General features: G+C 53.0%; 7 protein-coding genes across 7 annotated transcripts; 6 read left to right on the plus strand and 1 right to left on the minus strand.

Moving 5' to 3' along the window:
* The first annotated feature begins 391 nt into the window (after positions 1–391).
* Positions 392–3,010, plus strand: BZA05DRAFT_398929 (uncharacterized protein). Its single transcript, XM_051483755.1, has 12 exons — positions 392–613; positions 679–685; positions 752–862; positions 932–1,028; positions 1,100–1,233; positions 1,293–1,376; positions 1,443–1,676; positions 1,747–1,843; positions 1,898–1,958; positions 2,009–2,103; positions 2,195–2,278; positions 2,344–3,010. Exons 1-12 carry the CDS (start codon positions 484–486, stop codon positions 2,728–2,730), a joined length of 1,521 nt encoding a protein of 506 aa, XP_051339054.1. The 5' UTR covers positions 392–483; the 3' UTR covers positions 2,731–3,010.
* Positions 3,011–3,390: 380 nt separating this feature from the next.
* BZA05DRAFT_398937 (putative cation transporting ATPase) lies at positions 3,391–7,902 on the plus strand. Its single transcript, XM_051483756.1, has 4 exons — positions 3,391–3,749; positions 3,836–3,925; positions 3,991–6,111; positions 6,173–7,902. Exons 1-4 carry the CDS (start codon positions 3,411–3,413, stop codon positions 7,562–7,564), a joined length of 3,942 nt encoding a protein of 1,313 aa, XP_051339055.1. The 5' UTR covers positions 3,391–3,410; the 3' UTR covers positions 7,565–7,902.
* A 2,522-nt stretch (positions 7,903–10,424) lies between these two features.
* Positions 10,425–12,006, plus strand: BZA05DRAFT_425728 (septin AspB; the record flags this gene model as incomplete). The annotated part of the gene is made up of 3 exons (XM_051485971.1): positions 10,425–10,719; positions 10,845–11,311; positions 11,371–12,006. The coding sequence occupies 3 exons, from the start codon at positions 10,425–10,427 to the stop codon at positions 12,004–12,006; spliced, it is 1,398 nt and encodes a 465-aa protein (XP_051339056.1).
* Positions 12,007–12,394: 388 nt separating this feature from the next.
* On the minus strand, positions 12,395–13,859 carry BZA05DRAFT_51389 (uncharacterized protein). Its single transcript, XM_051488379.1, has one exon. The coding sequence runs from the start codon at positions 13,569–13,571 to the stop codon at positions 12,783–12,785; it is 789 nt and encodes a 262-aa protein (XP_051339057.1). The 5' UTR covers positions 13,572–13,859; the 3' UTR covers positions 12,395–12,782.
* On the plus strand, positions 13,517–15,147 carry BZA05DRAFT_474190 (uncharacterized protein). The gene is made up of 3 exons (XM_051488113.1): positions 13,517–13,842; positions 13,902–14,131; positions 14,185–15,147. The coding sequence occupies exons 1-3, from the start codon at positions 13,745–13,747 to the stop codon at positions 14,691–14,693; spliced, it is 837 nt and encodes a 278-aa protein (XP_051339058.1). The 5' UTR covers positions 13,517–13,744; the 3' UTR covers positions 14,694–15,147.
* Positions 15,148–20,441: 5,294 nt separating this feature from the next.
* Positions 20,442–22,519, plus strand: BZA05DRAFT_353744 (uncharacterized protein). Its single transcript, XM_051481350.1, has 6 exons — positions 20,442–20,623; positions 20,694–20,746; positions 20,828–21,160; positions 21,320–21,663; positions 21,973–22,108; positions 22,202–22,519. The coding sequence occupies exons 1-6, from the start codon at positions 20,508–20,510 to the stop codon at positions 22,507–22,509; spliced, it is 1,290 nt and encodes a 429-aa protein (XP_051339059.1). The 5' UTR covers positions 20,442–20,507; the 3' UTR covers positions 22,510–22,519.
* Positions 22,520–25,219: 2,700 nt separating this feature from the next.
* BZA05DRAFT_453338 (ankyrin repeat-containing domain protein) lies at positions 25,220–26,591 on the plus strand. The gene has a single exon (XM_051487491.1). It carries the CDS (start codon positions 25,257–25,259, stop codon positions 26,514–26,516), a length of 1,260 nt encoding a protein of 419 aa, XP_051339060.1. The 5' UTR covers positions 25,220–25,256; the 3' UTR covers positions 26,517–26,591.
* The last annotated feature ends 65 nt before the right edge of the window (positions 26,592–26,656 follow it).

Genomic DNA, 26,656 nt, shown 5'->3' on the forward strand with positions numbered 1-26,656 from the left:
ACGACGACAAAAGTCCGACGGAAGAAATGCGGTACTGAGCAGAATATTCCCGTCACTAAATTCGGTATACATATGGTAGACACCCTCTAGTTTCAACAATACGTACTGTGAGTAAGACGTGGTGTACGCAAACAAACATTAACTGCATTATTTATCATGACGTATCACTCGCTTCACGCATTCTTGTCTATTCGGAATTCGGTCTAGACTATGTCCAAAAAAAGAGACACAATTACAGAGCGCCACACTCTACGCTCAGCCGCAGGACATCACAGACATGCTACGGATATGTATTGTACTGCGTGGCTTTGGAAGGGATCTTCAATGGTTGGTTACACCGTTGCACTGTGTTACGATTTATCTGTCCTGTGATTCGTTACTCTGTCTACACACCGGCGGCACGGCAGCAGTGGGGTAACGGGCTCGCCAGTCGTACGTGCGCAATAGGCACCATGCACCATCGTCTTCCTGCTATTCCCCTCAATGTCGAGCCCCGTCACACATTATCGTCCCAAGTCCATCATCGCACCCGCTTCCACCAAGACCACAGAACTTCAAGTTGGTACCAGTATGATGGATATGTTGGCTCCTTACATGCCTTCCATGCAGCCCGGTAAGATCTTCCGTCGATGTCTCAGCTGCGCGGTATCCTAACGGTTGCATCTACATACGGCACAGGCATGGGGTACGTTTCAACTCCCGGCACAGCGAGTTTCCGCTGCTGACGCAACACCCGCCATCGGTACTGTAGATACAACTCGTTTCTTCAGGAGACGTGTATGGCCGATGCCGTCACGGTCGGGGAGGCGTCGCGGGGTCCACAGTCCACCAACTACAGCTGCAAGCTCGTGGAGAACTACAGGTGCGGACCTCAATGCTACATACAGGCTACAGCCAATGTCGATTCCTCAGCTAATGAGCCTCGACTCAGAGATATTTTCTCGTCGCAACATATCAGCCCCGGCGCGGTCATCAAACACGGACTCGCTAGTGTGTCCTCGAGGTTTTCGTTTTTCAGCCAGAAAAAGGCACGCAGGCTGGCGGAAAGTGCTCTGATATCTGATCGCTTGGGGCTGACGCTTAAGGCCGGTATGCGCAGTTTGGAGAAGGCACCCTCAACTATGTCATCACCTCGTCCATCCGGCAACGGCACGTCTGGGACCACGTGGAGTTTCAGTATCTGAAGGCTGAGAATAGGAGCGATAGAATGCTCTACGGTGACTGCTTCATCAGAGGAAAGCGATTTGTGATCGTGGGGCGGTACACTACTAGTAGTTCCTGACACCCTGCGTAGGGTTTATCGAGGGAACCGAACTTATGGTGGTCGTGTCGTTGACCGCTAAGAAGGGGATCAATGTATCTGAGCTGCAAAGATTGTACGTTTCTCCTAGCTTCTGGATATGCAAATACCTGTCCCTTCAACCACTGATCAGATGGAACAGTGCAGGCCCAGCACTTGGTGTTCGAAACTTTGGTATCAGGGGAGTAGCAGCAGCGGATGTCGAGTTCAGCGAAGCAGTGGCGAAACTGAAGCAAATGACATCCTCCAGCGAGGTTTCCGTTGTCGCACAAGCAGGAGGTGTGCAATGCGGTGAACTGGACTTGGAGGGTCTGCCACAATATCTGGCTCGCTTCGATGAGAGCTCGAAACTGAAGCTGGTTCCAACTAGACTTTTGTGAGAAGACTCGATCCAATACCCTGCATTTGCTGCCGCTTGCTGATCGTAATGTGCTGATGCCGAGTAGTGCAGTCCTCACTCGGTATCGCGAGTTGAGAAGCTTCAACGAAGCTTCAATCGGTTTCAAACCGCTCGACTATCAGATCCTCGCGATGCGGTCGACGGTGAGTATGATTCCATCCGGTAGAGAGTGTGACTGAGTAGAGTATGTACAACAGACATATCGTATGTTGGATGCCTACCTCGAGTATCAGTTACTGTATTCTCTACTCAAGACATGTATTGAAACCTAAAAAATACCTTTTTCGTCGCTAACTACCTACATAAAGACCGCCAAACACCGGATATCTTAGTCGGCGGTTCGGTAGCCTTGAGCAACGGCATAGCTGCCTGCGAAAATGAACTGGAGGTTCTTCAAACAAACGTACGAAATTCTTCCCCTATCACTATCAGTACCTACTTAGATGAGCAAAGTTGCTTTATCGTACGATACTAATGACGCATAACGTGGTTAGGTTAATCAAGCAGCGCTCCTACCGGAAAGCGATGTGGTCTCGCCATACATGAAGCCCTCTGAATTCAATTCCAAATTTCCTATGGTAGCTACTACATCTAACACCCAATCCTAAGCTTTACGCTCGGATATGCCCTGACATACTAGGAGGAGCTGCACACCGTCACCGTGTATGCAGGCGAAGCGTTCCAACCGCACCGCTGCCTGTTCTCACGACAGCCCGTAGATCACAGCGGCTGGACGGCGCGGACAAGCTTCAAAGCGTACCTATATCCCAACATCTGTGGCGCGACCGTCCGAGTATCGGTGGCTCATGCCCAGACGCCCCACCGAACGATGGTCCAATTTGGCGAGCCACTGAATCACTCCGGGTGGAAGGAGATCCTATCGTTCTACGTGTTTGAGCGCGAACAAGAGGATTCCGAGCTGGTTTCGATTGGCGAGGCTCCGTCGCCTCATCGTTGCATGGTGTCTAAGGACACGCATCTAAACTTTCTTGGGTGGACGGAGAAGTTGCACTTCTGGGTTCCTAAATGATATCGAAGACGGATTTCTCCGTAGTGCCATCCACCACTCGACCGTTAAGGGGATGTGTCACAGTATAGGACTGGTCGTGTCGTACCTATCTCACTCACTATGGTTCGATGCGATAATGGGGACAATGCGTGTGAAATAGCTAGAACATGGCAAGTGCGTTATCCTGGTCCTGTTCAAAATCCCGTGTACCTCGTAGATATGCGACATGTAGGTACCGTATCGTGTGTTCGATCTCGAAGAATGTGTTGCAATATATTAGTCACGGGTATTTACCCTATCGTCTATACTTTCGGAGGCTCTCGGCTTCTCTCCTCAATCATATTCCTCATCATTCACAACGGAGTTGCGGTGGGCGAGTATGAGTGACCGCTAGTGCAACGGAAGGAGCCGATAATGTTCCGGTCGAGTGCATGTAGGTGACTCGGCATGCGGCTCTTTTTTTTCTTGGATGTTGTCCTTGTGTCATCTCCTTTCTTTCGTCAACGTGTTCCTCTTTGCCGACAGAGAGGACCTGCGGCCTACAAATCCCTTCCCTTATCCCATTTGTCTTCCGTTCCTCATTACTTTCGGTCTCTGTCACCGAACCCTCTTCTTCCACGGGCTGTACCTTTCGAGCTTGTCACGGTCAAGGAGCTTGAGCTCAGAGACTGGTGAAAGCCTTTTTCCACATTACCGCCACCATGTCAGTCTGCCCGCCGCACACTCCCTCCTCCGGACCTTGGAGAGATCACATATTGACACAGTCCTCTTCCAGGCCGGCGCTCGTAGATTCCCCACAGATCGCTTCAGCGTCGCTTCTAAATCCATTACCGCCGTTATTACGATTGTACAACTGGCCGTTCCTCGCCGCATACCCTGCGTTCTTCAGCTTCTATCTCCGCCAGGAGACCTACGATAAACATATACAGAGCCAGGAATGGACGGTCCTCTACTTCGGCACCATATTGACGGTCCAAGCGCTCATATGGCTGGGATGTCACTGGAGTATAGGCTGGAGAGCTATGGCGACGGGCAGCAAGGTATGGAACGCACGGCGTCTCCTGCGGCGCGAGACCGGAAGAACAAAATTCGCTGCGAGTCGATGGTGTGCTGATACGGGTTGTAGGCTACACGAGTGGAGGACGCGAAACAGATCAAGGTCATCCCGGTGGCGAACTCCGGTGCTGCCGACATTTGCAATCTGATTCACGATAAGGTTCGTTGTCCCCTCGCATCGCGTCTCTCATTTTGGTGCTGATGTGCTGCGTGGGGGGTCTGTAGTCTGGGGGTAAGGATGAGATTTCTTTTCTTTTCCAGAAGCGTCGCTACATCTACAACCCCGAAACTGGTTCCTTTGCGCCTCTCGTCTACCCGATCGATGCTGCTCCTACGCTCTCCCAGTTCCAGCTATCCAAGGGTCTTCAGAGCGACAAGGTGATCAATCACCTGCTTCACCACTATGGCGACAATACGTTCGATATCCCGGTTCCCACGTTCTCGGAGCTCTTCCAGGAGCACGCGGTCGCACCTTTCTTCGTCTTCCAGATCTTCTGTGTCGGTCTTTGGTGCTTGGATGAATTCTGGTACTATTCGCTCTTCACGCTGTTCATGCTGGTCGCCTTCGAATCTACGGTTGTCTGGCAGCGTCAGAGGACACTCACCGAGTTCCGTGGAATGAGCATTAAGCCGTACGATCTCTGGGTGTTCCGCTGCGGAAAATGGACCGAGATCCAGAGCGACAAGCTTCTTCCGGGCGATTTGGTCTCTGTCGGTCGCACGAAGGAGGACTCCGGTATTGCCTGTGATATGGTCCTGCTCTCCGGAACGGTGATCGTCAACGAGGCTATGCTTTCTGGAGAGTCCACGCCGCTTCTGAAGGATTCCATCGCGCTCCGCGCTGGCGATGCTACCCTTGAGCCCGAAGGAATGGACAAGAACTCGCTGCTCTACGGCGGTACCAAGGTCCTGCAGATCACCCACAACACGGCAAACGAGGAGGAGTCAATTTCGGCAAGTAGAAACGGTGTTCCCACTCCTCCCGATAATGGCGGTTTGGCTGTCGTTACGCGTACTGGATTCGAGACCTCGCAAGGTTCCCTCGTCCGCACCATGATCTATTCGACGGAGCGTGTCTCGGCCAACAACGCCGAGGCGCTGCTGTTCATCCTGTTCCTTCTCATGTTCGCCATCGCCGCGAGTTGGTACGTCTGGACCGAAGGTGTCATCAAGGACCGCAAGAGGAGCAAGCTGTTGCTCGATTGTGTTCTCATCATCACGTCTGTTGTTCCCCCGGAGCTGCCTATGGAGCTGTCTCTGGCGGTCAACACGTCTCTCGCGGCACTTGGAAAGTACGCGATTTACTGCACCGAGCCGTTCCGCATTCCGTTCGCCGGACGCGTCGACATTTGCTGCTTCGATAAGACTGGCACCTTGACCGGTGAAGATCTCGTCGTTGAGGGTATTGCCGGCATTGGCCCGAAGGGTGACCACAAGCAGTTGAAGAAGGTCGAGACCGCTGGACTAGAGACCACCTTTGTCCTTGCCACCGCCCACGCCCTTGTCAAGCTCGACGAGGGCGAGATCGTCGGAGATCCCATGGAGAAGGCCACCCTTCAAGCTCTCGGATGGACTCTCGGTGCCCGCGATACTCTCACATCCAAGGCAACCACGCAGATTCCCGGCAAGGGTTTTGCCGTCGCCTCTGGTGTTGTTCAGATCAAGCGTCGTTTCCAGTTCTCTTCCGCGCTTAAGCGCCAGTCCTCCGTCGCCACAATCATGGTCGCCGGCGGTAAGAAAGCCACTTTCGTCGGAGTCAAGGGTGCCCCCGAGACGATCCGCAAAATGCTCACGCATGTGCCGGACGACTACGAGGACACCTTCAAGTACTTCACTCGCATGGGATCCCGTGTCCTCGCGCTGGGCTACAAGCAGGTGACTACCGACGGCGAGATGAGCATCCAGAGGGTCAATAGCCTTAGCCGCGAGGAGGTCGAGTGCGATCTTACTTTTGCTGGTTTCTTGGTCCTCAGCTGCCCGCTCAAGGATGATGCGAAGAAGTCCGTCCGCATGTTGAATGAGAGCTCGCACAGGGTTGTCATGATCACTGGTGATAACCCACTTACTGCCGTCCACGTTGCCAGGGAAGTCGAGATCGTTGATCGCGATGTTTTGATCTTGGACGCGCCTGAGGATGAGAACTCGCCACACGAGTTGGTGTGGAGGAGTGTCGATGAGACCATCATCATTCCCGTCAAGGCATTAGACCCCCTGGACCCGAAGATTCTGAGGGATAATGATATCTGCATCACTGGATACGCGTTGAGCAAGGTCCAGGATCAGCCTTATCTTGTCCAGCTCTTGAAGCACACGTGGGTTTACGCTCGTGTCTCGCCCGTTCAGAAGGTATGTTCCACTCGCGTGGAAAATTACGAGATGATGATGCTGATGCTAATCTTCTTTACAGGAATTCATTCTCACCGTCCTCAAAGATGCCGGATACACCACGCTCATGTGCGGAGACGGAACCAACGACGTCGGTGCCCTCAAGCAAGCGCACGTCGGAGTCGCCCTCCTCAACGGATCCGAAGAAGACCTCCAGAAGATCGCCGAGCACTACCGCGTGACCAAGTTCAAGGAGATGTACGAGAAGCAGGTTTCGATCACCAAGCGTTTCAACCAGCCCTGTCCCCCTCCCCCCGCCCATATCGCCCACTTGTACCCTCCCGGAGCCGGAAACCCCCACTACCAAGTCGCCATCGAGCGCGAAGCTACCAAGAAGGGTGTTCCCGTCGAGCAGTTCGCTGCTCGTCTCGGCCACACGGCGATCGAGACGGTTGTCACCCCCGGTGCCCGTGCTCTCCAGAAGACGAACAACCCCGGCCGCAACACCCCGCAGCAGCAGGCGGTCGCCAACCAGGGCGCCGCGCTGGCCGACCGGATGATGGGCTCGATGATGGAAATGGAGGAAGACTCCGAGCCGCCGTCGATCAAGCTCGGCGACGCCTCTGTTGCCGCACCGTTCACCAGCAAGCTCGCCAACGTCATCGCGATCCCGAACATCATCCGCCAAGGCCGTTGCACGCTCGTCGCCACCATCCAGATGTACAAGATCCTGGCGCTGAACTGCCTGATCTCGGCGTACTCCCTCTCGGTGCTGTACCTCGACGGCATCAAGTTCGGCGACGGCCAGGTCACCATCTCGGGCATGCTCATGAGCGTGTGCTTCCTGTCCCTCTCGCGCGCTAAGTCCGTCGAGAAGCTCAGCAAGGAGCGTCCGCAGCCCAACATCTTCAACCCGTACATCATCGGCAGCGTGCTCGGGCAGTTCGCCGTGCACATCATCTCGCTGATCTACATCTCGCGCTACGTGGCGGTGCTCGAGCCCAAGGACCCCAACGTCGACCTCGAGGGCGAGTTCTCGCCCTCGCTGCTCAACTCCGCTATCTACCTCCTGCAGCTGATCCAGCAGATCTCGACCTTCGCTATCAACTACCAGGGCCGTCCGTTCCGCGAGAGCATCAAGGAGAACCGCGGCATGTACTGGGGCCTTGTTGGCGTCGCCGCAGTCGCCTTCTCGTGCTCGACAGAACTCATCCCCGAGATCAACGAGAAGCTGAAGCTCGTGCCGTTCACGGACGAGTTCAAGATCACCATGACGGTTACTATGGCGCTCGACTACGCCGCCTGCTGGGTCATCGAGAAGGTCCTCAAGGCGGCATTTAGTGACTACCGCCCTAAGGACATCGCCGTTAGACGCCCGGATCAGGACGAGAAGGAGCGTAAGAGGAATGAGGAGGAGAAACAGGAGAAGATGAGGGTCGAGATGGAGAAGGCTGGGCTACAGCAGGCGCAGTAGATTTTTATGTACTTAGTGGGTGTGTTACGTGGATAAATGGATGGGTTTTTCTTCTTTTTTTTTACGGTTTGAAATGGGGAGGGGGGCAGGGCGGGAAGATAGAATACATGGTATGTGTTGATGAGATTTGTACGAAAGTTTGCTTGCTTTCGATGGGGTGATAGGTGAGTGTGCGGGTGAGGGTGAGGGTGAGGATGGGGATGGGGATGTTCCCGTGCTGCTGCTGCTGCTGCTGCGATTGTCTTTGAAATGGAGATGGAGTGTATGATACTCTTGCAAGTACTACATAGAACAGCCTCCGCTGAAGTACTCTGCTTAAGTACTGTCTGCACCTTTGATCCTCGAGCTCCGTGCTTGTATATATTCTACATATCGCCCCACCTATCTGCAGATGCGAATAACTTTGCGTGACCTCAGTCCTTCTTACATAGCGAGGTGCGCGGAGGGCAGAGGCGGCATATCTAGTGTCATCGTGAGCTTCGAAGAGAGGAGACCTTACAGAGACCTGATGGGACCTGATCTTCAGATCACCACCTTGTATCATCCCCTTTTATCATGTATCATCATCATCGCCCTTAACTACCTAAACTTTTCCCGTTGAACTGATCACGTTTTTGATTGAAGCTTCACCCGTTTTTGGCCTCTCACTAGTTAGCCTTTCGCCTGACGTTTTTGACTTGGCCTGACAAACTCAGGGGTTCGCTCGCTTTGAGGCTCTGCGACATCCTGGGAAAGTCGACTGTCGGAAAGTGGCTCTGTGCAGTCTGGCGGCTTGGCGGCGTTTCGCGTGCGAGCTGTGAGTCCCTGAAGTTACAGAGAACGGGCGGAGGTCGGGCGAAACTCAATTGGAGCTGGCTGGCTGGGAGGACGATGTGTGAAAGCGAGCGAGAGAGAGATGTAGAAAGAGAGAGTAAAGGACTGGAAGTGGGGGATTCCAATTGGAGGCGGGCGATAGATACCAGTAAGTGACGGACTCATTGATTGGCATTGGCACTGGCAGCACGCATCTCCCCAGGAGCGCGCGGGAGATTTGCTCGCTCGCTCGCTCGCTGGCGATGTTTCGGTCAGGGCGTCCCAGGGAGGGAGGGAGGGCTCAGGGAGGAAGGGAGGGAGCGATGCTGCAGGCAGCGTTAAAGTGCTGATTTAAGCTTGGCGTCAGTGCGAGTGTCCGTCCCCCCTTTTTTTCCGTCTCTATGAAGGAGAGGGACTGGACACACTACTTCCATCGGCAAAGCAGTAAGCACGCAGCTATCTATCATATCAATCATATCACCACGCAGCAGCAGCAGCAACAGCATAAACAGCAGCAGCAGCAGCAGCAGCAGCAGCAGCAACAGCAATAAGCGGGAAGTAATTGTTTGTGCGAGCGAGACGAGATTCGAGGTACGTTTTGAGTGTGTGTGTCTGTTTTCTTGTGTGTGAAGGTTGCGATGAGAAGATGGATGGAGATAGATGATGCAGACGAGAGATGAAGCTGTTGGAGCTTCGAATTCGGGGGAGGGGGACACGGCTTGACAGGAATGAGTTGTTTCCCAATCCAGTGCAGTTGACTCTCGTCCATCTCTGAGTCCATCTCCTTCTTCTTCTCTGTCTTGCTTGCAATTGCTGCTGCCCCTTCCCATTTGCCCTACCTACTCCTTCCTCCCTCCACCTCCGCCACACTTCGTTCCTCGTTCCTTCCTTCCTTCCTTCCTTCCTTCCTTCCTTCCTGCCTTCCTTCTCTCATTCTTCCCCATCTCCCGAATAAAAGTGCCAGTTCCTTCCCACCCGCTTTTTTCTTGCGGCTTAGCTTCTGTCTGCTCTCTGTACGTTCCTTGTCCATTTGCTCTGCTCTTCGATTGAAAGCCCCTTACACTCCACTCCACACTCCACACATCTACAAACAAACTCGTCACTCCTTTTCTGTTTTTCGCTTTGCTTTGCTCTGCTTCACTTCACTTCTCGCACGCACCATTGGCTTTTGAGGGTACGCAACCTGAAGGATTGTCGAGGGGCTGCTTAGCCCCTGAGTCGAGGTCGATGTTGGCTGGCTGGCTGGCTTCAATTGATTCGGAGGAACTGGATTGGCTTGCTAACATGGTTGCTGCGCTGCATAGTAGAAGAATCACTGAAGAACGCGACCCCTACTCCTCCATCCTCCCACCATACACACCACCGCCGCCGACTCCTCGTCCACGTTCACCACTTCCGTCGTCGATAAACCACCACCACAACCACCACTATGGGTACGTTGCTTCGTTTCTCGTTATGTCGTACAACCGCTGCTGTTGGCCGTTGAGACGCGTGATGCGTGCGCTCAACGGTCGTCTTCGCCGCCGCCGTGCGTGCTTTGGACGTGTCGTGTGTAGCGAGCTCACGCCCTCTTCCCTTCCCCTTTCTTCTTCTCTGCCCGATGTACTGCACTCGTTCTATTTCTAGGGCGGGTGTGAGTATGGGGGGTGGTGATGCGGTTTCAAGCGCAAGCACCCGAGCGAGAGATAGAGAGAGAAGAGTTGGTTGGGGGTCGGTTCTTTATGGGGAATTGGGCTGTCGTTGTTGGGTGCTGGGCATCGGCTGCGGTTTCGGCAAACTGGGGATCATCCAGTGGTGTCTGTCACAAATTCAAAGTCCCTGGATCTCTGCTGCACCACGTCACCCTGGCCAATCCAATCCTCCTTCGCTCCTACGCTGCTATAACGCAGCAGCTGCTGCCCCCTCATCTCAGCAGCACTATCCCCCCTTCATCTACCTTCCCCCAACTAACCCCCCCTACCCCCTTGTCTCCTCCGCCCATCCTCGCCATCTACATCTCTCATCACGTTCTGCTCATACGCCGTTCTCCTTCCCATCGATACTGTCTGTTTGCTTTCTCGACGCTCTCATGCTTGCCGCTCTCAAATCTACGTTGACTGACATTCTCCCGGCTGCTGCGACAATAGAGAACGGAAACCCAGAAATGAGTGTTGTCGAGTCCCCCTCGTCTCCTCCCCCTCCGGTGCCGCTCGTCGCGTCAACGAACCCCAAGGCCGCCGCCCAGGCTGCCGCCGCCGCTGCCGCAGATGCGAAGAACATCGTTAGGCGAAAGCTCACTGGCTACGTCGGTTTCGCCAACCTGCCGAACCAGTGGCACCGGAAGTCTGTACGAAAAGGGTTCAACTTCAACGTGATGGTTGTCGGTATGTCTTGCCCTGAAACGGAGATTTCCGCCGCGCGCATTCCTCACTCGCCTGTTTTCGCGCGGCACACGTGCCCTGCATGATTTGTGATGGATGGCTGATGTTTTGGGCGTCACGACTTGCAGGTGAATCTGGTCTTGGAAAGTCGACCCTAGTCAACACTCTGTTCAACACTTCCCTATACCCCCCGAAGGAGCAGAAGGGCCCGTCCGCCGACATCATCCCCAAGACTGTGGCCATCCAGTCGATCTCTACCGAGCTCGAGGAGAACGGTGTCCGTCTGCGTCTCACCGTGGTCGACACCCCTGGATTCGGAGACTTCGTGAACAACGACGAGTCGTGGCGTCCGATCGTCGACAACATCGAGCAGCGCTTTGACGCCTACCTCGAGGCCGAGAACAAGGTCAATCGTATGAACATCATCGACAACCGCATCCATGCGTGCGTCTACTTCATCCAGCCTACTGGTCACTCGCTCAAGCCCCTGGACATCGAGGTGATGAGGAGGCTTCATACCAAGGTCAACTTGATCCCCGTCATCGCCAAGGCGGATACTTTGACCGACGAGGAGATTTCTGCGTTCAAGCTCAGGGTATGTTTACGTGCACGTGTGAGATGGGTGAGCGATCTGGAGCTAATTGAATTCGACAGATTCTCGCCGACATTAATCACCACAAGATCCACATCTTCGAGGGACCCAGCTACGATCTTGACGACGACGAGACCATCGCCGAGAACAACGAGATCATGTCGAAGGTTCCCTTCGCCGTTGTCGGAGCCAACAACGAGGTCCAGTCCGCCGACGGACGCAAGATCCGCGGTCGTCGCTACCCCTGGGGTGTGATTGAGGTCGACAACGAGGAGCACTGTGACTTCGTCAAGCTGCGCCAGATGCTGATCCGCACCCACATGGAGGAGCTCAAGGAGCATACTAGTAACATGCTGTACGAGAACTACCGCTCCGAGAAGCTTGCCGCCATGGGTGTGGAGCAGGACCCGTCGGTGTTCAAGGAGGTCAACCCCGCCGTCAAGCAGGAGGAGGAGCGCACGCTGCACGAGCAGAAGCTCGCCAAGATGGAGGCCGAGATGAAGATGGTTTTCCAGCAGAAGGTGGCCGAGAAGGAGAGCAAGCTCAAGATGAGCGAGCAGGAGCTATACGATCGTCATCGCGAGATGAAGGAGCAGCTCGAGAGGCAGAGACTCGAGCTCGAGGAGAAGAAGCAGCGGATCGAGAGCGGCCGACCCCTGGAAGAGAAGAAGGGCCGGAAGGGGTTCTCGTTGCGTTAAGCCTTCAACATGTAGTCGCCTCGTCGTCGCTAGAGAGTAATGGCATGGGATGGAGGGGGATATTGGGGCTGCGGAATGTCGGGTATACCACGGAAGAAGTTACTGATTTTGCGTCTTTTTTCTCTTTCCATTGCCGTCAATTTTTTGCACGCAAGAAAAGGGGGGTCTCGAATCGATGTGCGGGATACGATGGATGGTTGTTTGATAACTTTTCCCTTTTCATTTCTTTTTGCTTTGCTTGCTTCCGTGCGCCTGGTGGGTTCGTCAACCGTTCATTGTCTTCCTTTTGTGTGTTCTCTACACCACCTACTTTACTCGACCTCTAACTATCTCCTTCACCCTTCACCCTTCGATCCTCCAGCCTTGCAAGCGAGCACCCTGGTTGTTCTCTTGTTTATTACCCTTTTTTTTTATTCCCTCTGTACTTTGCTTTTTACCTTTTTGTTTGCTTTGCTTCGTCCTCCCTAACTCACCCGATACCTATGCCATGTTTCTTGGTTTACAACGTTTAGTATAACGCAGTTATTCTTTTTTTTCCTTTCTCTTTTCTTTTTTTTTTCTTTCGGGTCTTTTTTTTGTGCTGTAAGTGTGAAACTCTGTGTGTGCTGTGTGTGTGTGTGCGTGTGAGAAACGTTTTATCCAAAAATTTCTGCGTACTGTGCCCAATGTGCAATGTGGGGGTGATGAGGGATCGTGAATCGTGATATGATACCCTATGCATATGAAGAAAAAAGAGTAGACGGATGCGTAGGATCGTGATCGCAGGTATGTAGGTGCTATAGTGCTATGCAGAGTAGGTATGGATGCATGTAGGAGGAGATGTTATGTGGGAGGTGATGTGTTGGCACGGACCACTGGACCGTAACTATTGCATGTGAAGGATGTGGGCACTGGACAATATGTATTATGTGTCGACTATCGAGTGATGCTATTTGTAGACACTCTCCCTCTGCCTCTCGTGACATAGTTGCAGCCTTGCAGCCTTGAACCGTTGCAGCCTCGCACCGTTGCAGGCGAGCGTGGATTGGCAGGCGAGCGAGTTGATAGACGAGCTCGGTGCGAGAATGGGAACAGGCGACGCAGTTTGACAGTTTAGCAGTGATGGCTCGTGTGCGATGCATGGCTAGGCGGAGACGAGAGGAAAACGTCACTGTGGCTTCATCTGGAGCGAGAGTGTGGCGCTCCTTGGCATGGCTGGCGTGGGCACGGTTCGGATGCGGATGGGAAGAAAAAAAAAGCACACGAGCGAGAGAGAAAAAATGGATCGGGATGGGGATGCTGGAAACAAAAAACGGAGAAGAGAAAAGAAAAGAGAGAAAAGAAGAGAAGAGAAGAGGAAAGGTGGCATGAGTGAGTGATGTCTGCTTGGTTCCTGGATGGATGATTGGTGTGCTGCTCATTGGCCTCGCAGGATGGGTTGGGAGTTGGGTGGGTGCAACTGCGTGAGAGTGGGTCGCAGTGGGTGACGTTAGTCCTCCGTAGTTAGGTCGAAGGTCGGTCGGTGGACAAGCCACCACTTGCATGCTTTCCGGTTCCTTCGCTAGCCCCCCCTCTCCCGTCATCATCCCCTTCCTTCCTTCCTTCCTCTACTCCTCTTCTTCTTCTTCTTCTTCTTCTACTTCCTTCCTCCTTCTCCCATCAACAGCTGCGACAAACTTTTATCCCCACACACACACACACACACCCAATCCACAACCCAATAACAACACATACACAAAAGCCAGCCAGAGCGGAAGAGATGTCGACTCCCGCCGCCGCAGCTCCCCCTGCCGCTCAGCCGCTGACCGTGAGGCTCACCAACCTTGCGCAGACGCTGCAATTTGCGTGGTTTGTCGGGTAAGTTCTCTCCCATCCTGCTCAACCAGAAGTATCATCCTGATCTGATTCGTTTAAAGACACTTGACGCTCCTCACTACTACCCTCCTCTACACTTTCTCGATCGCAAAGTTTTCGTGGAACACCACCGGCGCGAGCATCTGCTACCGTCTGGCGTTCCTCAGTGCCGCCGCTACCTATGGCATCGTCGTCTACAAGGCCTATCGTGCTAGGTTCAGGAGCGGAAACATGCCCACCGGACAGCAAGGGGCTATCAAGATCTTGGGCGATGAGAATGTGCAATACCTTCGTAGGTCTCAGCAGAGGATCGGTGGGGAAAGGATAGTGTCTAATGATTTATAGTGATGGCCTTCACCTGGCTCTACTGCAAGCCCGTGTTCCCCGCGCTCCTGCCCTTCGCCGTGTACAGCACCTTCCACTTCCTGACGTACCTTCGCACGAATCTGATCCCGACGATCACGCCTACCGCACCGGGGGCGCCGCAGCCCGCCATCGCCGAGACGATCGCGCGCTTCGTTAAGAAGAACTACGACGCCAGTATGCACCTAGTCGCAAACCTGGAGCTGTTCCTGTGGGCGCGCGTGTTCCTGTACTGCCTCGTCTTCCAGAACTCGTGGACCCTGCTCGTCGTCTACACCGTCTTCCTCCGCGCAAGGTACGCCCAGAGCGTCTTTGTCAGGGACGCCATGAAGGGCCTCGAGCTCAGGGGCGATGCCCTCGTTACTGACTCGAAGGTCCCGGAGGGCGCGAAGAGCGCGTGGACTGTCGCCAAGTCGCTTGTCAAGAGGTTCGGTGAGGTCAGCGATGTTGGAAAGATGCTCGGTGGCGGGCAGACTGTCAAGAAGGAGTAAGGAGTAGGCGTGCGAGCTTGCTGAAACACTTGAGAAGTAGCTTTGTATTTCTTTACTTCGGTGTGGGGCGGGAAAAGAGGTTGGTGACTGCGTGCGTCATGGCGTGTTGGCGAGACGGCGAGAGGAGAGATGGCGGAATTGTGAATTGAAGTGGTGACTCTGATAGTTGTGTTGAACTGAACTGATTGGCCGTTACGAATAAATGACGATTGTTGCGTTGTGCTTATCGTCCTTTGTGGGAAGGATTTGTGGGAAAGAGGTGAAGCGAGAGGTGAAGCGAAATGATGATGATAAGCCCGTGATACAGTGGCGGATGAAGTGGCGGGATGAGGCGGGATGATGTGGCGGGATTGTGTAACCCGAAACACATCTGATGCAGATCTTCAGGGAAGTGGGAATATCCCGGTATAAATGTAGAGGAGATGTCACTACCGCCGATTAGGGCAGAGCAGAGCAGCGAGACAAGTCCATCGAGCAAGCAAGCTGGCAAGTTGACCACCCCGGAGTTGGCAGGAGAGATGTAAAGATGATACGTCATCGCCAGACTTACTAACTTCCCAAGCCGGGGGATGAGGGAGGCGGGGGGGTTGAGGGAGGCGGGAGGAAACATTGACGTTCCTCGCTGCGGGCTGGGAGACTTGTAATTGCCGCGGCTGGGAATCTGGCGGAGTAGAAGGTTGACGGAGTGGCATCTCAGGAAATGTGAGGCTGGACGAGATGGGTATATATATAGGCTCATCGGGCGAGGTTGAGGCATGACGAGATGCGCAGGCTGCTCATCGGGTGAAGTTGAGGCACGAGGAACGGGCAGACATATTAGGTATGCTATGTAGGTACCTGGTGGGTGTGTATGGTTACGTCACCTCGTGGCTTGTGGCTGGTGGCTCGTAGCCGGAGGGTGGCCGGTGGGTGGCGAGCTAACCTCGTGTCGTGCCTGGCGTATGTGGCTGGATGTGGAGTTCATTGGCTGGTTTTCTGTGCCCCGCGGTGGGGTAAGGAGGTGCTGGCACTGGGCAGCGAGCGATCCGCAGGCTGCATAGTACTCAGTACATACGAGAAGATAATAAACGCGAGTGCTGGGATGTGAGGATGTGACGGCGCTGTGAGTGATCAGTTGTGATTGGTTGTTATGGGGAATCAAGGTCGCAACGAGCAAGCATACAGGCTTGTTATTGTGGGCTGGGCTGTGTGGTGGAGACTGGGTAGTGGAGACGATGTGTGCTCGGTTGACGAGAATCGGATGGAGTTCTTAGGTTGGTCGTTGATGTAGTTTGGTTGGGCATCTGGGATGTGGGGTGTGGGGGAATAAAAAGGCGAGGGTTATGGCCGGTGGTCTATGCAGTGGATTTCAAGAGCTAGGTGGTTAATCCGGAAAGTCAACAAGAAGATGAGGCTTATCGTTTACGAAGAAAACTGAGTGCAAATTACAATACGGAAGTACAGTACAATGCAGGAAGGAAGAAGAAGGAGGAAGGAAGAAGAAGGAGGAAGGAAGAAGAAGGAAAGCATCCGCCTCAACCGCTTGTATATACGTGTTTGGTGGACGAGGCCGTGTGCAGTAAGTTGTAACAGAGGCTGAGATATCCCACGGCTACCGAACTGTGGGCCTCTGACTGCTTAAGTAGTAACAATTTCCGCGAGCATGGTAGACTGGTAGTGGGTGCATTTGTTTGATGTACAGGTAGTGATTGGGAGCGTTGTGCTGCTATAATTCATTCTGCCTTACGTTGGACGCTGCTACACACTCACATACTGGGATCCCCCACTGCAACCGGTTGTGACCTGGAGGCTGGACGGACTACCTACTTCCAAGTTCCACCCCTAGGTATACTGTAATCAGACAGCGCACGAGCAGATCCTACATAATGGATTATGGGTGTAGGTTAGTAGGTACTTCATGTGTCGAGACCGAACTGCTGGTAATCACAATAGGTAACGAGTTGAGTGCTCGGAGGAGAGGAGAGCATTGATGGAAGATATTTGTAGTAGGAAAAAAAAAGAAGTACCTAGGCAACCTGCAAGTTGACGGAATTATATACGAAATCACGAATCAACACCGCCCGTCGCCGGCGTTGACAGTTCACAATGAGAGCCAGCCTCGAGGTCCAAATCGGTATCCATATCATTCCTACATGGTATTCGCCTTTCTGCGTAGGTATGTGGAATTGCTTCTACATTCTTATTTGTATTGCTTAACTAGGTATGCATCTGTGGTTCATGTAGTCTTCTTCGTTTTCCTCGGGTATCGCTCGTACGGAAGAGCTGCTATATGAAATGGATACCTAGTCTATAGAGGTCTAGTCATGGGTGTTCACTGTGCAGGAGGGCTACCGGGAAAACCCCCTATCGCTTGTGACAGATTTCGCTGGGCTGGGATGGAAAGTAAAGTACCAGGTCAAAAGTTTTTGTACACCTCCCCAAAAGCGTCACCACACCACAGACATATCTCTATAACACAACAACCGCACTTAAGAGAGTACTAATAATTTGCATATATCATGTATATATACTAATAAAGCTTCAATGAGATTTCCAGCTCGCCAGGCGGATTATTTTATGCGAAGTAGAGTGGCTTGGCGGATTTCCCTTTCACCGAGACAGGCCATTTCCCGCCATAGATACAGCAACCATAAGGTAGTATAAAAATATGTGGACCATTAGAAGGTCTTCTAAATCAGGTAGAGAACCTCGATGGAAATCGGCACATAATTTTAACTGGTGGTGGTTGAGTAATGCCGTATGGGAGAGAAGTTGGTGTTGAAACTGGTTGTCACGCAATAATTTTGTATGGGGGCCCCATACAAAATCTGAAATCACTCTCCAACCCGTGCACAACACCGTACCATGCTCCACCAACCCGAAGCAAAAGTCGTCAGACTTTTTATGTGTGATGCATCTTGCGATTCTAAAGCTTCTATGAAAGACTCGATTTTTTTCCGCCACGTGAAGGGTGGGTTTTGGTTACTTGAAAATGAGCATTTTTGGTGTAAAACGGCCATCGTACGAAAACTTTTGACCTAGTACTTTAAGTCAATTTTTTGAAACTGATTGTGAATGTACCGTTTACCCTCTCTGAACACTCGATCAATCGCTCTGACCAGAGTCCAGACATGCGAAAATATGCTGTGGAATCTTGAACAGCGAGTAATGCATATGTAAGATATGATGCGAGACCTGAGAGGTGAGGAACAGAGGAGGATAAATTGGGAAGTCGGGAACGGAGGACTAGAAGCGGCGACATGTACATGAACACTTGAGCACCCATCTTGGGGCTTCGTGGGGTATTGGCCCGCCTCTGGTCAAGCCCGAAACTTGCCGTTCTTTATGATTTGAGACCTGTCAATTCCGTCTTGTCTCGGGCATTCCAAATGACGAACTGGACGCCCTATGTTCATATCCCTAGGGCTGCCACGCTTATGATGAGTTGCTAACACTAACCCGAGAACCAATATCAAGTCACGTAACTAGTGGTGGACGGTGGAACAACTGGTCAAAATCCTTGCAGTCCCGTCCAACCGCCAAGTTAAACTTCCGTAGGACGGTCTTCATGTGAATTCCGACCGGTTCGCGAAGCAGAGGGGTGCAGAGCAGAAGGATCTCTTCATGGATCTCATCCTTGTCGGGGATTCCAACTCCAGAAGTTTCCCGAGAAAATGAATTCCTTGGTCTTCGACTGTTTCACTTGGTCCCTTAATTTTCATCTGAGCTGGTCGCAGAGGCCGCGGTCATGCATGCGCGCATGGCGATTGTACTCTAGACAGGCCCGTGGCGAGCTATGTACATCTGGTGATGATTCGGGCCGTTGGCGTCAAGGTTTGCGGTACGATACCGTTCGCTAGCTCCTGAGATTGTTACTTCTATACTTGTAGGTGTCGCACAGAGGTTTCCCCTGGATGACTTCAAAACTGTTCGGATCCAAGGTTACAATATGGTAAAGATTGGAAACAATCTGCCGCCGAGAGCTGAAATGCGGGGGTGTTGTTCCGTGAGGTCTTGTGGGAGGATGGCTGTTGAGGACGTTGGTGGGATGGACTCCGACGAAGGCCACCGTAGGAGCGACCTGCGTGGTTGGTGCACACATTCCGCCGACTAGAATACTGCAACAAAGCATGGCGACAACTTGCGCAAACTAGGCGACACAGCGGAGGCAACCATTCTACCGCCTTCAAATAGCTCCGAAGCGCTCACGAACTCCTACGACCATCCGTAATACCCGAGTGTTGTCCCTTCGGTGCCCGGCAATGAGAACAAACACCTCCGAGCTGCGTGCTATGGCTGCTAATCGAAAGCGAGGTCTCCGAAGAACTGGGCGTGGGAATCATCAGATTTGCGCAGATGGCTAGAGGTTTCATAGCGGACCCCAACACAGGTGTCGTGGCTGTCAATACTGCTGTCTTGATCGCCGTCAGAATGCATCCCAGAGGCGTTTGCTGATCGGATGGCGGATCGGATGGCTGAAAGAACGGTAGGATGCTTGCTCTGGACACAGATATTCGAGAATTAACTCTCAGCGGTTTGATGGAGATGTCGATACGTGGATACTTCCCCAACGGCGGTCGGTGGCGACGAGGAGCCACAAGCAGCCGCAGATATATTTGATGAGGTTTTGGTGGGCCGAGTGGCGTTCCTGGGTTCCGGAAGATCAGCAAGTGCACCGCGCGTTAGCGTCTCGCCAGCGTCCTTCGCGAGGTGACGACTCACAGACCAAGACCACGCGAACGGTACCGTATCGGTTCTGGCGAGTGGCCGGGTTCGATGTTGCATTGGAGGGGGAATATTTGTGGCCTTTTGCGATTCAGACGACGTATGACATTGAGGATAAAGAGCATTATCATGCAAAGAAGGGACTGTCTTGTCTGGGTTCTGCCCGAGCGGAACAATGTTATTCCGCATCCTTCGTGAGGCAGGAAATACCCTATAAAAAGTATCTAGTTAACATTGGCAGATGCTGTTGGTTCCGATACTTACCCTCTCAGCCAATCCGCAAGGCGTAAGAAGTATCGGTGCACTATCAAGGATTTCTTACGAGAACTTACATATTCCGGACCATTGGGCCCGACAGAGCCATGCCGTCGACTGCACATCCATTATCCAGTACCGCCCGCCTACTGCTGCAAGCCCCCTGGTATGCCCCCCACCCGCCGCCCGCGCTTCTCGGTTCTGAAAGTTCTCCATCGACCTGGGATGGAGCTTCGAGCGTGCGTTCCATCTGGCAAAATTCATTGTTGCTCGCTCAAGCACGTGCCACAGCACTTTCTGCCTCGTCATCCAGGGGCAGTAGTTGCACTACCAACAGTAGCCATCGGATCGGCTGTTCGTTGACTGCTGGTTCCCTGGTGGGCGTATGCCTGGCCTCGGTCGGTGGAAGCGTGGCGCTGTCCGTTTTTCGGTCTTTAGGGCCCGGCCTGCCCTTTCTTCGGAGGATCCTATCAGAGCGTGAGTAATCACAGAACGAGAAATCGGGAAGGATGGTTTCTCGCCAACCGACTTGGGCACCGGCATAGGACAGCACCGTTCTGCATGCCTATCTTCAGCTCCGCCTATGACCTGCGTGCTTACTATTGTGAACCACCAGTTTGGGCCTGTGCAGGTATTTCAGTGAGACGTGTCGCATGCAAGCTGCTGAGGGGGCCAAAGCTAAGATTAAAAAAAACATCCCAAAAAGCAAAAAAATAAATAAAGAGAGACAACAGCTGCTTCACTTTGCAGCTAGAGGCACATTGGTAGTTTTGCGGCTCCATCATGGACCTCAGATATGTAGTCTGCCAGCCCGTGTGCTCTCTGTAACCCGCAGTACAGCTTTCAAATCCGACGATGGCACCGATGATGATCACCTTTCTTCTCTTGCTTGTGATTCCCTCGGGATCGGTCGTGGCGGCGGCGGACGACGGCGATGACATGTCGAATAACCTGTTCTCTGATTTGGCGCCGTATGTAACTCCACGGGAGGCCGAGACCCCGCGTTCTGTCTTTGTACTGAGGTTCGGCCATGATAACTAGGCTACTGACGCTCTTCGGCGAGCAGTTTGCAAAGCAATACTTGAGCCAGTCGAGTATGTTGACACTCCACCTATCGTTCGGTTTATCCTCGGGCGTGTAGTGATCCGATAGACTGACCAGCCAACGCCGGAAAGTGAATTGGCTTGACAATGTCATATTCGCGATGGCACCCTTAGGAATCATTACGGCTATCGTTGGCGCAATCCGGGTCGGCGGCCCCTCGTGGTTGAAAGCACTGATCGGAAGGGCTCGCGAGAACCGCGCAACCGTCGAGGTGGAATTGATGTCCTCAACCTCACACGAGGTGTGCGAGCTCTGGAACGGGCAAGGCATTATCAGGACGATGGGAAGACCGGAGATTAAGCAGATAATATATCTCAAATCCGCGGACGGCACCGACACGGGGGAGACATTCGGGCTACATACTGTGGAGAGTGCGATGCAAGCCGGTCATCTCGAAGCCAGAGGTATGCGTTCCAGAACATCTGATGGCTTTTGCCGCCAGTGCCCAGTGACTTCCGCAATTCGCTGACAAGTGTTCCCAGAGGATGGTATCTTGGCCACACCCAGCATGCTTCCAGTGAAACGAAATTCTCCAACCGAGGACTTGGAGCAGAACAGTCCAGCACCGGATCTCAACAACGTACGACTGGCTTCCAATATAGGAGGCCCCCAGGCAGCCCCAAGCATTTCGCTGAACCTCCACGGCGGCAATAAGGTCAGCGAACTGTATGCTGCGGCGATTTGCGGTCTAGTTCTCCAAGTCGGCGTGCTATTCTATTGTGGAGCTCTAGTCTACCTTCCGGCCCTTCTCGAGAAACTACCAAAGGACGGCGTTGGATCATGGCCATTTCCGGTTCTGGCCACCGGGACCATCGCTCTCTTTATCGGCATGTTCCTCTGCTCGGGCATTGTGGAGAAAAGCACCAAGGAGACGGCATTCATGCTAAAGCACCATGATGATACTCCGGTAAAGCAACCCAGGGATTCTCTGCCTACTGCAGCTGCCCAGACCGGAGGACGGGATGATGATGATGCTTCGATAGATCAACCCGGGGATTCTCTGCCTACTGCAGCTGCCCAGACCGGAGGACAGGATGATAATGATGCTTCGGTAGATCAACCCGGGGATTCTCAGCCTGCTGCACCCGTCCAGACCGGAGAACTAGATAATGATGATGCTTCGGTAAATCAAGCCGGGCATTCTCTGCCTGCTGCACCCGCCCAGACTCAGACCGGAAACCAAGAACTGAAAACTCCGGCGAAGGCTCCAGCGAAGCAGCCCGAAACCGTCCGCATACTATGGTTGCAGACATCGCACATAGTCAGTGACCAGACGTTTGACTCATTCGTCATTTTCGGGAAGCACGAGTCTGACCGCATTCTAACGTCCCGAAGGGACAATGACCTCGATCGTACGAAAATCTCCCGCAAGACCTCAAATGACTCGGACCCGAATATACCTAGTAGCCCCCCGAAGGGGTTATGGGACTGGGTTAGACGCAAAGCACAGTGGATCGCCTCTTTCGAAAATGTGACCGTCTTTGGAACATCTTTTGGACTGGCCGGTTTTGTTCTTCAGTTTCAGGGTCTCCGCGGTATGAACTGGTCGGCTTCGATCGCTCAGCTTATAGCCGTTTCTCTCATGACGGTCTGGCGTGCGTGGCTCCGTCGGTATCTCACCGAGACTCCGATCCCCAGGCAGGTTCCTGCCCAGCATGAAATGGATTGGCTAGCATTGTGGATGGCAAAGAAACTTGGAGACGACGAAAGTGGAGGCATCCATTGGCCGGCGGACGACGAAGTACTTGGATGAGAAGCCGAGGAACTGAAGGAGCGTCTGCAGCGAGACTTCGTCCAAGAGCAACGCGAATTGCAATCGGTTCATTCTGGAGGTGAACCGGGTGGACCTAGTTTGCCAGCCCATGCTGAGACTGACTTTACCCCCCCGCCGGCGGAGCGATTGATTTGGAAGATTCCCACAGATGCCCGAAATTTAGCGTACTGCGGGGAATACAGCGTGCGCGACACAAATCGATCCTTCATGGAGATGGATCCACCAACCGAGTACACAGACGCACAACGCGCCATGAAAGTACGGCAGAGATTGGGGCAGCTCACAAGATGGCCGGGACAAGCAATAGAACCTTCGGTTGCTGTCGCGAGAGCTATCGGCGTGACCTTAGATACGCTATTCCCACACGATCACATCGGTGCCGATACGAATGTTAAAAACGTGGCCGAGAAGTTCTCATGGTTTCTGAAAGTTCAACTTCACGATAAAAAAGCCGAAAAATTTGAAAGGATCGAGTTTCATGCTTACAAAAGCCCCGGGGGAAGGTGGAAAGCTGATGGTGCGGAGATAGAGGCAGCGGTGTCTCTGTGGCTTTTTCATATCCACGAGATGCGCGCTATCTCGCTTCAGGAGATGGTTTCTAAGGGAGAGGCAGCGAAAGGGTCTGGGACAGAGAATGATTGGCTTGAGAAAGACGTGGAGTTGAGCCAGAAAATTGTTCGGCTGCTAGGTCCAGGTGATACCAGTCTGCGGAGAGACATTGGCTGGTGGATCGGCAATGATGTCGGACTTGCTCTCCACTTAGGCGGGCTTCCCCGCGATGAAATCGTCGGCACCAAAGATACCCCAAAAGGATTTCCTGGATTCTCGGGACCGATCGGGTTTCTTGGATTGGAATCTGAAGAGCAATCTATAAACATAGGTAAGTTTAGCAACGTCCGGAGTCATCTGATCATGGGACTGACAATACTCGTTTAGATCCGGGGCAATCCGTTCTCACCGTTAACTCAGATGGATTGCTTGAGACTTTACTGGCGCAGCACATCTTCTCGGCTTTCATGTGGTCGATTGCGAAGGACGAGCGAATCAACTTTAAGGACGACACTTCTGTTGTGTCCTTCAGCGAATACAGGATGGAAGACCCTGACACACTACTATCGTTGAGGCTCGAAAACAAAATACTTGCGGGGATGGCCAAAAACATACAAGCAACGGGGTTGTGCAGTTTGCAGGAAGCATACCTGTCCATCGTTCCGCCACTGAGTTACGCCAAAAGGCTACCAATCCGGTCTATGGTCGACTTTGTGAGGCAACAGATGAAGGGCCCAGAGTTGCTGGGGCTTTGGGAAAATGTGGTGCCGGTGTACTTACGACTTTATCAAGAATGCAAGACTTTTGGTGAAGGGCATCCGGTTTCCTTGCAGGCGACTGCTATCTTGATAGATGTGTTCCTGTCTGTCGCCGACCACTTGAGCCTACGCCGATCCCAACAAACACTGGACGGCATCGAAAATTTACAGGAGCTACAACATGCGATGTGGAAGGAGTTGAACCCCAACCAAGAGCCCGCGGTTCATCCGCCTCTATCCGGTTATCGAGTCATTCATCGCTTCGCATTTTTATACAAGGTCCAGCAACGACTGGATGTAGGGGCATGGCAGAGTTTGGGACTGCACTCTGCCTCAGTGAGTAGCCAAGCGTGGTTAGATGAGCAGGCACGACGTCGGCAGCAACAGCGAGGCGATCAAAGGTCTCGTGGATCCCCCGAAGGCGTATACGAGTTGTTCGAACCCTCACCTTTTTTTGCAAAGATTATTGAGATTCATTGGCATGAACTACGTGTCTCTACAATCACAGCCGACGCGACAAATGTGAATGCAACCGATATCCTGGGATGGTCCCCGATTCACTATGCCGCAATGCTGCGAGATACGATGACTATACAGAAATTATTGCAGCTTGGTGCAGATCCGAACTCCGTCGACGTGTCTGGAAGGACGCCTTTATATTATGCTGTCGCAAATTGGAATCGTGAGGAACACGAGGTAGAAGAAGACGAGGATGATGGAGAGGATATATGGGCCCTTATAAGAGCTGGGGCAGATCTGGAGATTTGTGGGAGGGATGGAAGGGGATCCCTTCATTGCGCAGTCATGAATGGGAATGCCGTGGCGACGAACCTACTCCTTCAGGCTGGTGCGAACATCGAAGTGGCAGACAATTTTCGACAGAAGCCAATACACTGGGCCGCGTACAGCGGAGATGGGGATGTGATTGATATTCTGTTAAGGAAGGGTGTCTATGTTGGAGCTCGGGACGGATACGGACGAACTGCCTTACACCTAGCCGCAGTGACCGGACAGGCCGATGTGGTAACGCAGCTATTAGAGTTGGAAGATGTCGAAAATGACCCGAGAGACCGAGCCGGAAGAACTCCATTGCACTTAGCGGTACTATCCGGAGACTTTCCGACCGTCAAAGCTTTACTTAGTGCCGATGTTGATAAGGAAGCGAAAGACCGAGACAAGAACAATCCCCTGCACTTTGCAAGTGCATGCGGACACAAATCCATCGTCAGAATTCTCCTGAAACGTGGTAGCTTAATCGAAGCCCAAAACCGCGAAGGATCAACGGCATTGCACATGGCGGTTCGGAATGGCCAGCTTGATACCGTGAGGTTTCTCCTCACCCGTCATGCCGAGATTGAACTCAAAGATGAGGTTGGATATACTGTACTTCAACACGCAGCCTCTACGGGAAACGTCGCTATGGTTCAGTTGCTCCTGAAAATGCGTGCCAAAGTCAATACCTCGGGAAAAATTAGAACACAGGGAGGGGCGAGGCTCACCGGCAACACCAAATTCAACTTCTGCTGTACACCCCTCACGGCAGCGGCTGCAGGAGGTCATGGCAAGATAGTCCGGTTACTCTTGGAAGCTGAGGCCGAAGTCAATGCCCCAGGCGACATCGCAATCTCGGGCAGAATCAGGGTCGCCGGCAATGCCAGGGTTAGCGTCTACACTGGAGCACTCTCGGCAGCCGTTGGGGGCGGATATACGGAGATTGTCCAGATGCTTTTGGATGCTGGAGCAAAAGCCACCGGAAACCCCGCAGATCGCATCGAAATCAATCGCGGGATCACCGCCATCGGCGCAGCCGAAATTAACGTCGATTATACTACACTCGATATTCACGGCAGTGTGGAAATTGGCGGCAATGCCGTTCTCAACGCCTACCATGGAGCACTTTCTGCTGCAGTTGGAGGCGGTCATAGCGAAATCGTCCAGTTACTCTTGAATAATGGAGCCGAAGCCAATGGTTATCCCCCGGGCGGCATAGAAATCCATGGCACGATCAGTGGCTCCGGAAATGCAATACTCAACATTGACTATGCGAGTGTGCAAATTCATGGATCCTTTGTAGTCGACAACAACTTCACGATTAACACCTACCGTGGAGTACTCTCGGTAGCGGCTGCAAGAGGCCTTAGTGATATTATCCAGTTACTCTTGGATGCCGGAGCTGAAGTCGATGGCCATCCTCCGGGCAGCATAGAAACCCATGGCGCGTTCGTTGGCTCCGGCAATGCAACATTCAACCTCGACTGTGCTAGTATCTCGAGGAGTGGAGCGAGTACGGTCAATGAAAACGCTACGTGCAACACCTACCGTGGAGCATGCGCGATAGCGGCCGCACGAGGTCATGATGATATAGTCCAGTCGTTCATAAAGGCCAGAGCCGCACGCAAGTCCATAGCCACCGCCCCCATAAGCTCCATCGCAGGCGCAACCCAAGCAGCCATAACCAACGGTCCCGACGAAATAACTCAGCCGTTACATGCCAACGAGATGGACGAGGGCCAGGAAGAAGACGACAACGTAGGACCTAGTGGGGGGACTGGAGATGAGGTGGATGGCACGGAGGAGGAGGGGGGGGGGAAGGGGAATGAAGGGGAGGGGGAGGAGGCGGAGGGGGTGGTGGTGGCCAAGGAGGGAGAGAGAGCTGAGAGAGATGCAGCGGCGACGTAGCTGTGCAAAGCAGCGCAAGAGGTGGGGATGTGGCGAGGGAGATCTATGTTCGAATGTGGAGGAGGAGGCATGAAGGCAAAGGCAATGATTCAGTTAAGACGATTTAGCGTATTCTAAAATCTGACACTGATGAGTGAGCT

Source organism: Tricharina praecox, assembly GCF_024521635.1.
Source record: "Tricharina praecox strain CBS 144465 chromosome Unknown BZA05scaffold_13, whole genome shotgun sequence".
Classification (NCBI taxonomy): domain Eukaryota; kingdom Fungi; phylum Ascomycota; class Pezizomycetes; order Pezizales; family Pyronemataceae; genus Tricharina; species Tricharina praecox.

Coding starts and splice junctions, on each gene's coding strand:
- BZA05DRAFT_398937 (XM_051483756.1), top strand. CDS start 3,411: ATGTCAGTCTGCCCGCCGCACACTCCCTCCTCCGGACCTTGGAGAGAT. Junction 3,750..3,835: donor CTATGGCGACGGGCAGCAAG/GTATGGAACGCA, acceptor TACGGGTTGTAG/GCTACACGAGTGGAGGACGC. Junction 3,926..3,990: donor GCAATCTGATTCACGATAAG/GTTCGTTGTCCC, acceptor GGGGGTCTGTAG/TCTGGGGGTAAGGATGAGAT.
- BZA05DRAFT_51389 (XM_051488379.1), bottom strand. CDS start 13,571: ATGATGACGGGAGAGGGGGGGCTAGCGAAGGAACCGGAAAGCATGCAA.
- BZA05DRAFT_398929 (XM_051483755.1), top strand. CDS start 484: ATGTCGAGCCCCGTCACACATTATCGTCCCAAGTCCATCATCGCACCC. Junction 1,377..1,442: donor GTATCTGAGCTGCAAAGATT/GTACGTTTCTCC, acceptor CAGATGGAACAG/TGCAGGCCCAGCACTTGGTG. Junction 2,279..2,343: donor TCAATTCCAAATTTCCTATG/GTAGCTACTACA, acceptor ACATACTAGGAG/GAGCTGCACACCGTCACCGT.
- BZA05DRAFT_453338 (XM_051487491.1), top strand. CDS start 25,257: ATGGTTCAGTTGCTCCTGAAAATGCGTGCCAAAGTCAATACCTCGGGA.
- BZA05DRAFT_474190 (XM_051488113.1), top strand. CDS start 13,745: ATGTCGACTCCCGCCGCCGCAGCTCCCCCTGCCGCTCAGCCGCTGACC. Junction 13,843..13,901: donor CAATTTGCGTGGTTTGTCGG/GTAAGTTCTCTC, acceptor ATTCGTTTAAAG/ACACTTGACGCTCCTCACTA. Junction 14,132..14,184: donor TGAGAATGTGCAATACCTTC/GTAGGTCTCAGC, acceptor AATGATTTATAG/TGATGGCCTTCACCTGGCTC.
- BZA05DRAFT_353744 (XM_051481350.1), top strand. CDS start 20,508: ATGGCACCGATGATGATCACCTTTCTTCTCTTGCTTGTGATTCCCTCG. Junction 20,747..20,827: donor GCAATACTTGAGCCAGTCGA/GTATGTTGACAC, acceptor AACGCCGGAAAG/TGAATTGGCTTGACAATGTC. Junction 21,161..21,319: donor CGGTCATCTCGAAGCCAGAG/GTATGCGTTCCA, acceptor AGAACAGTCCAG/CACCGGATCTCAACAACGTA.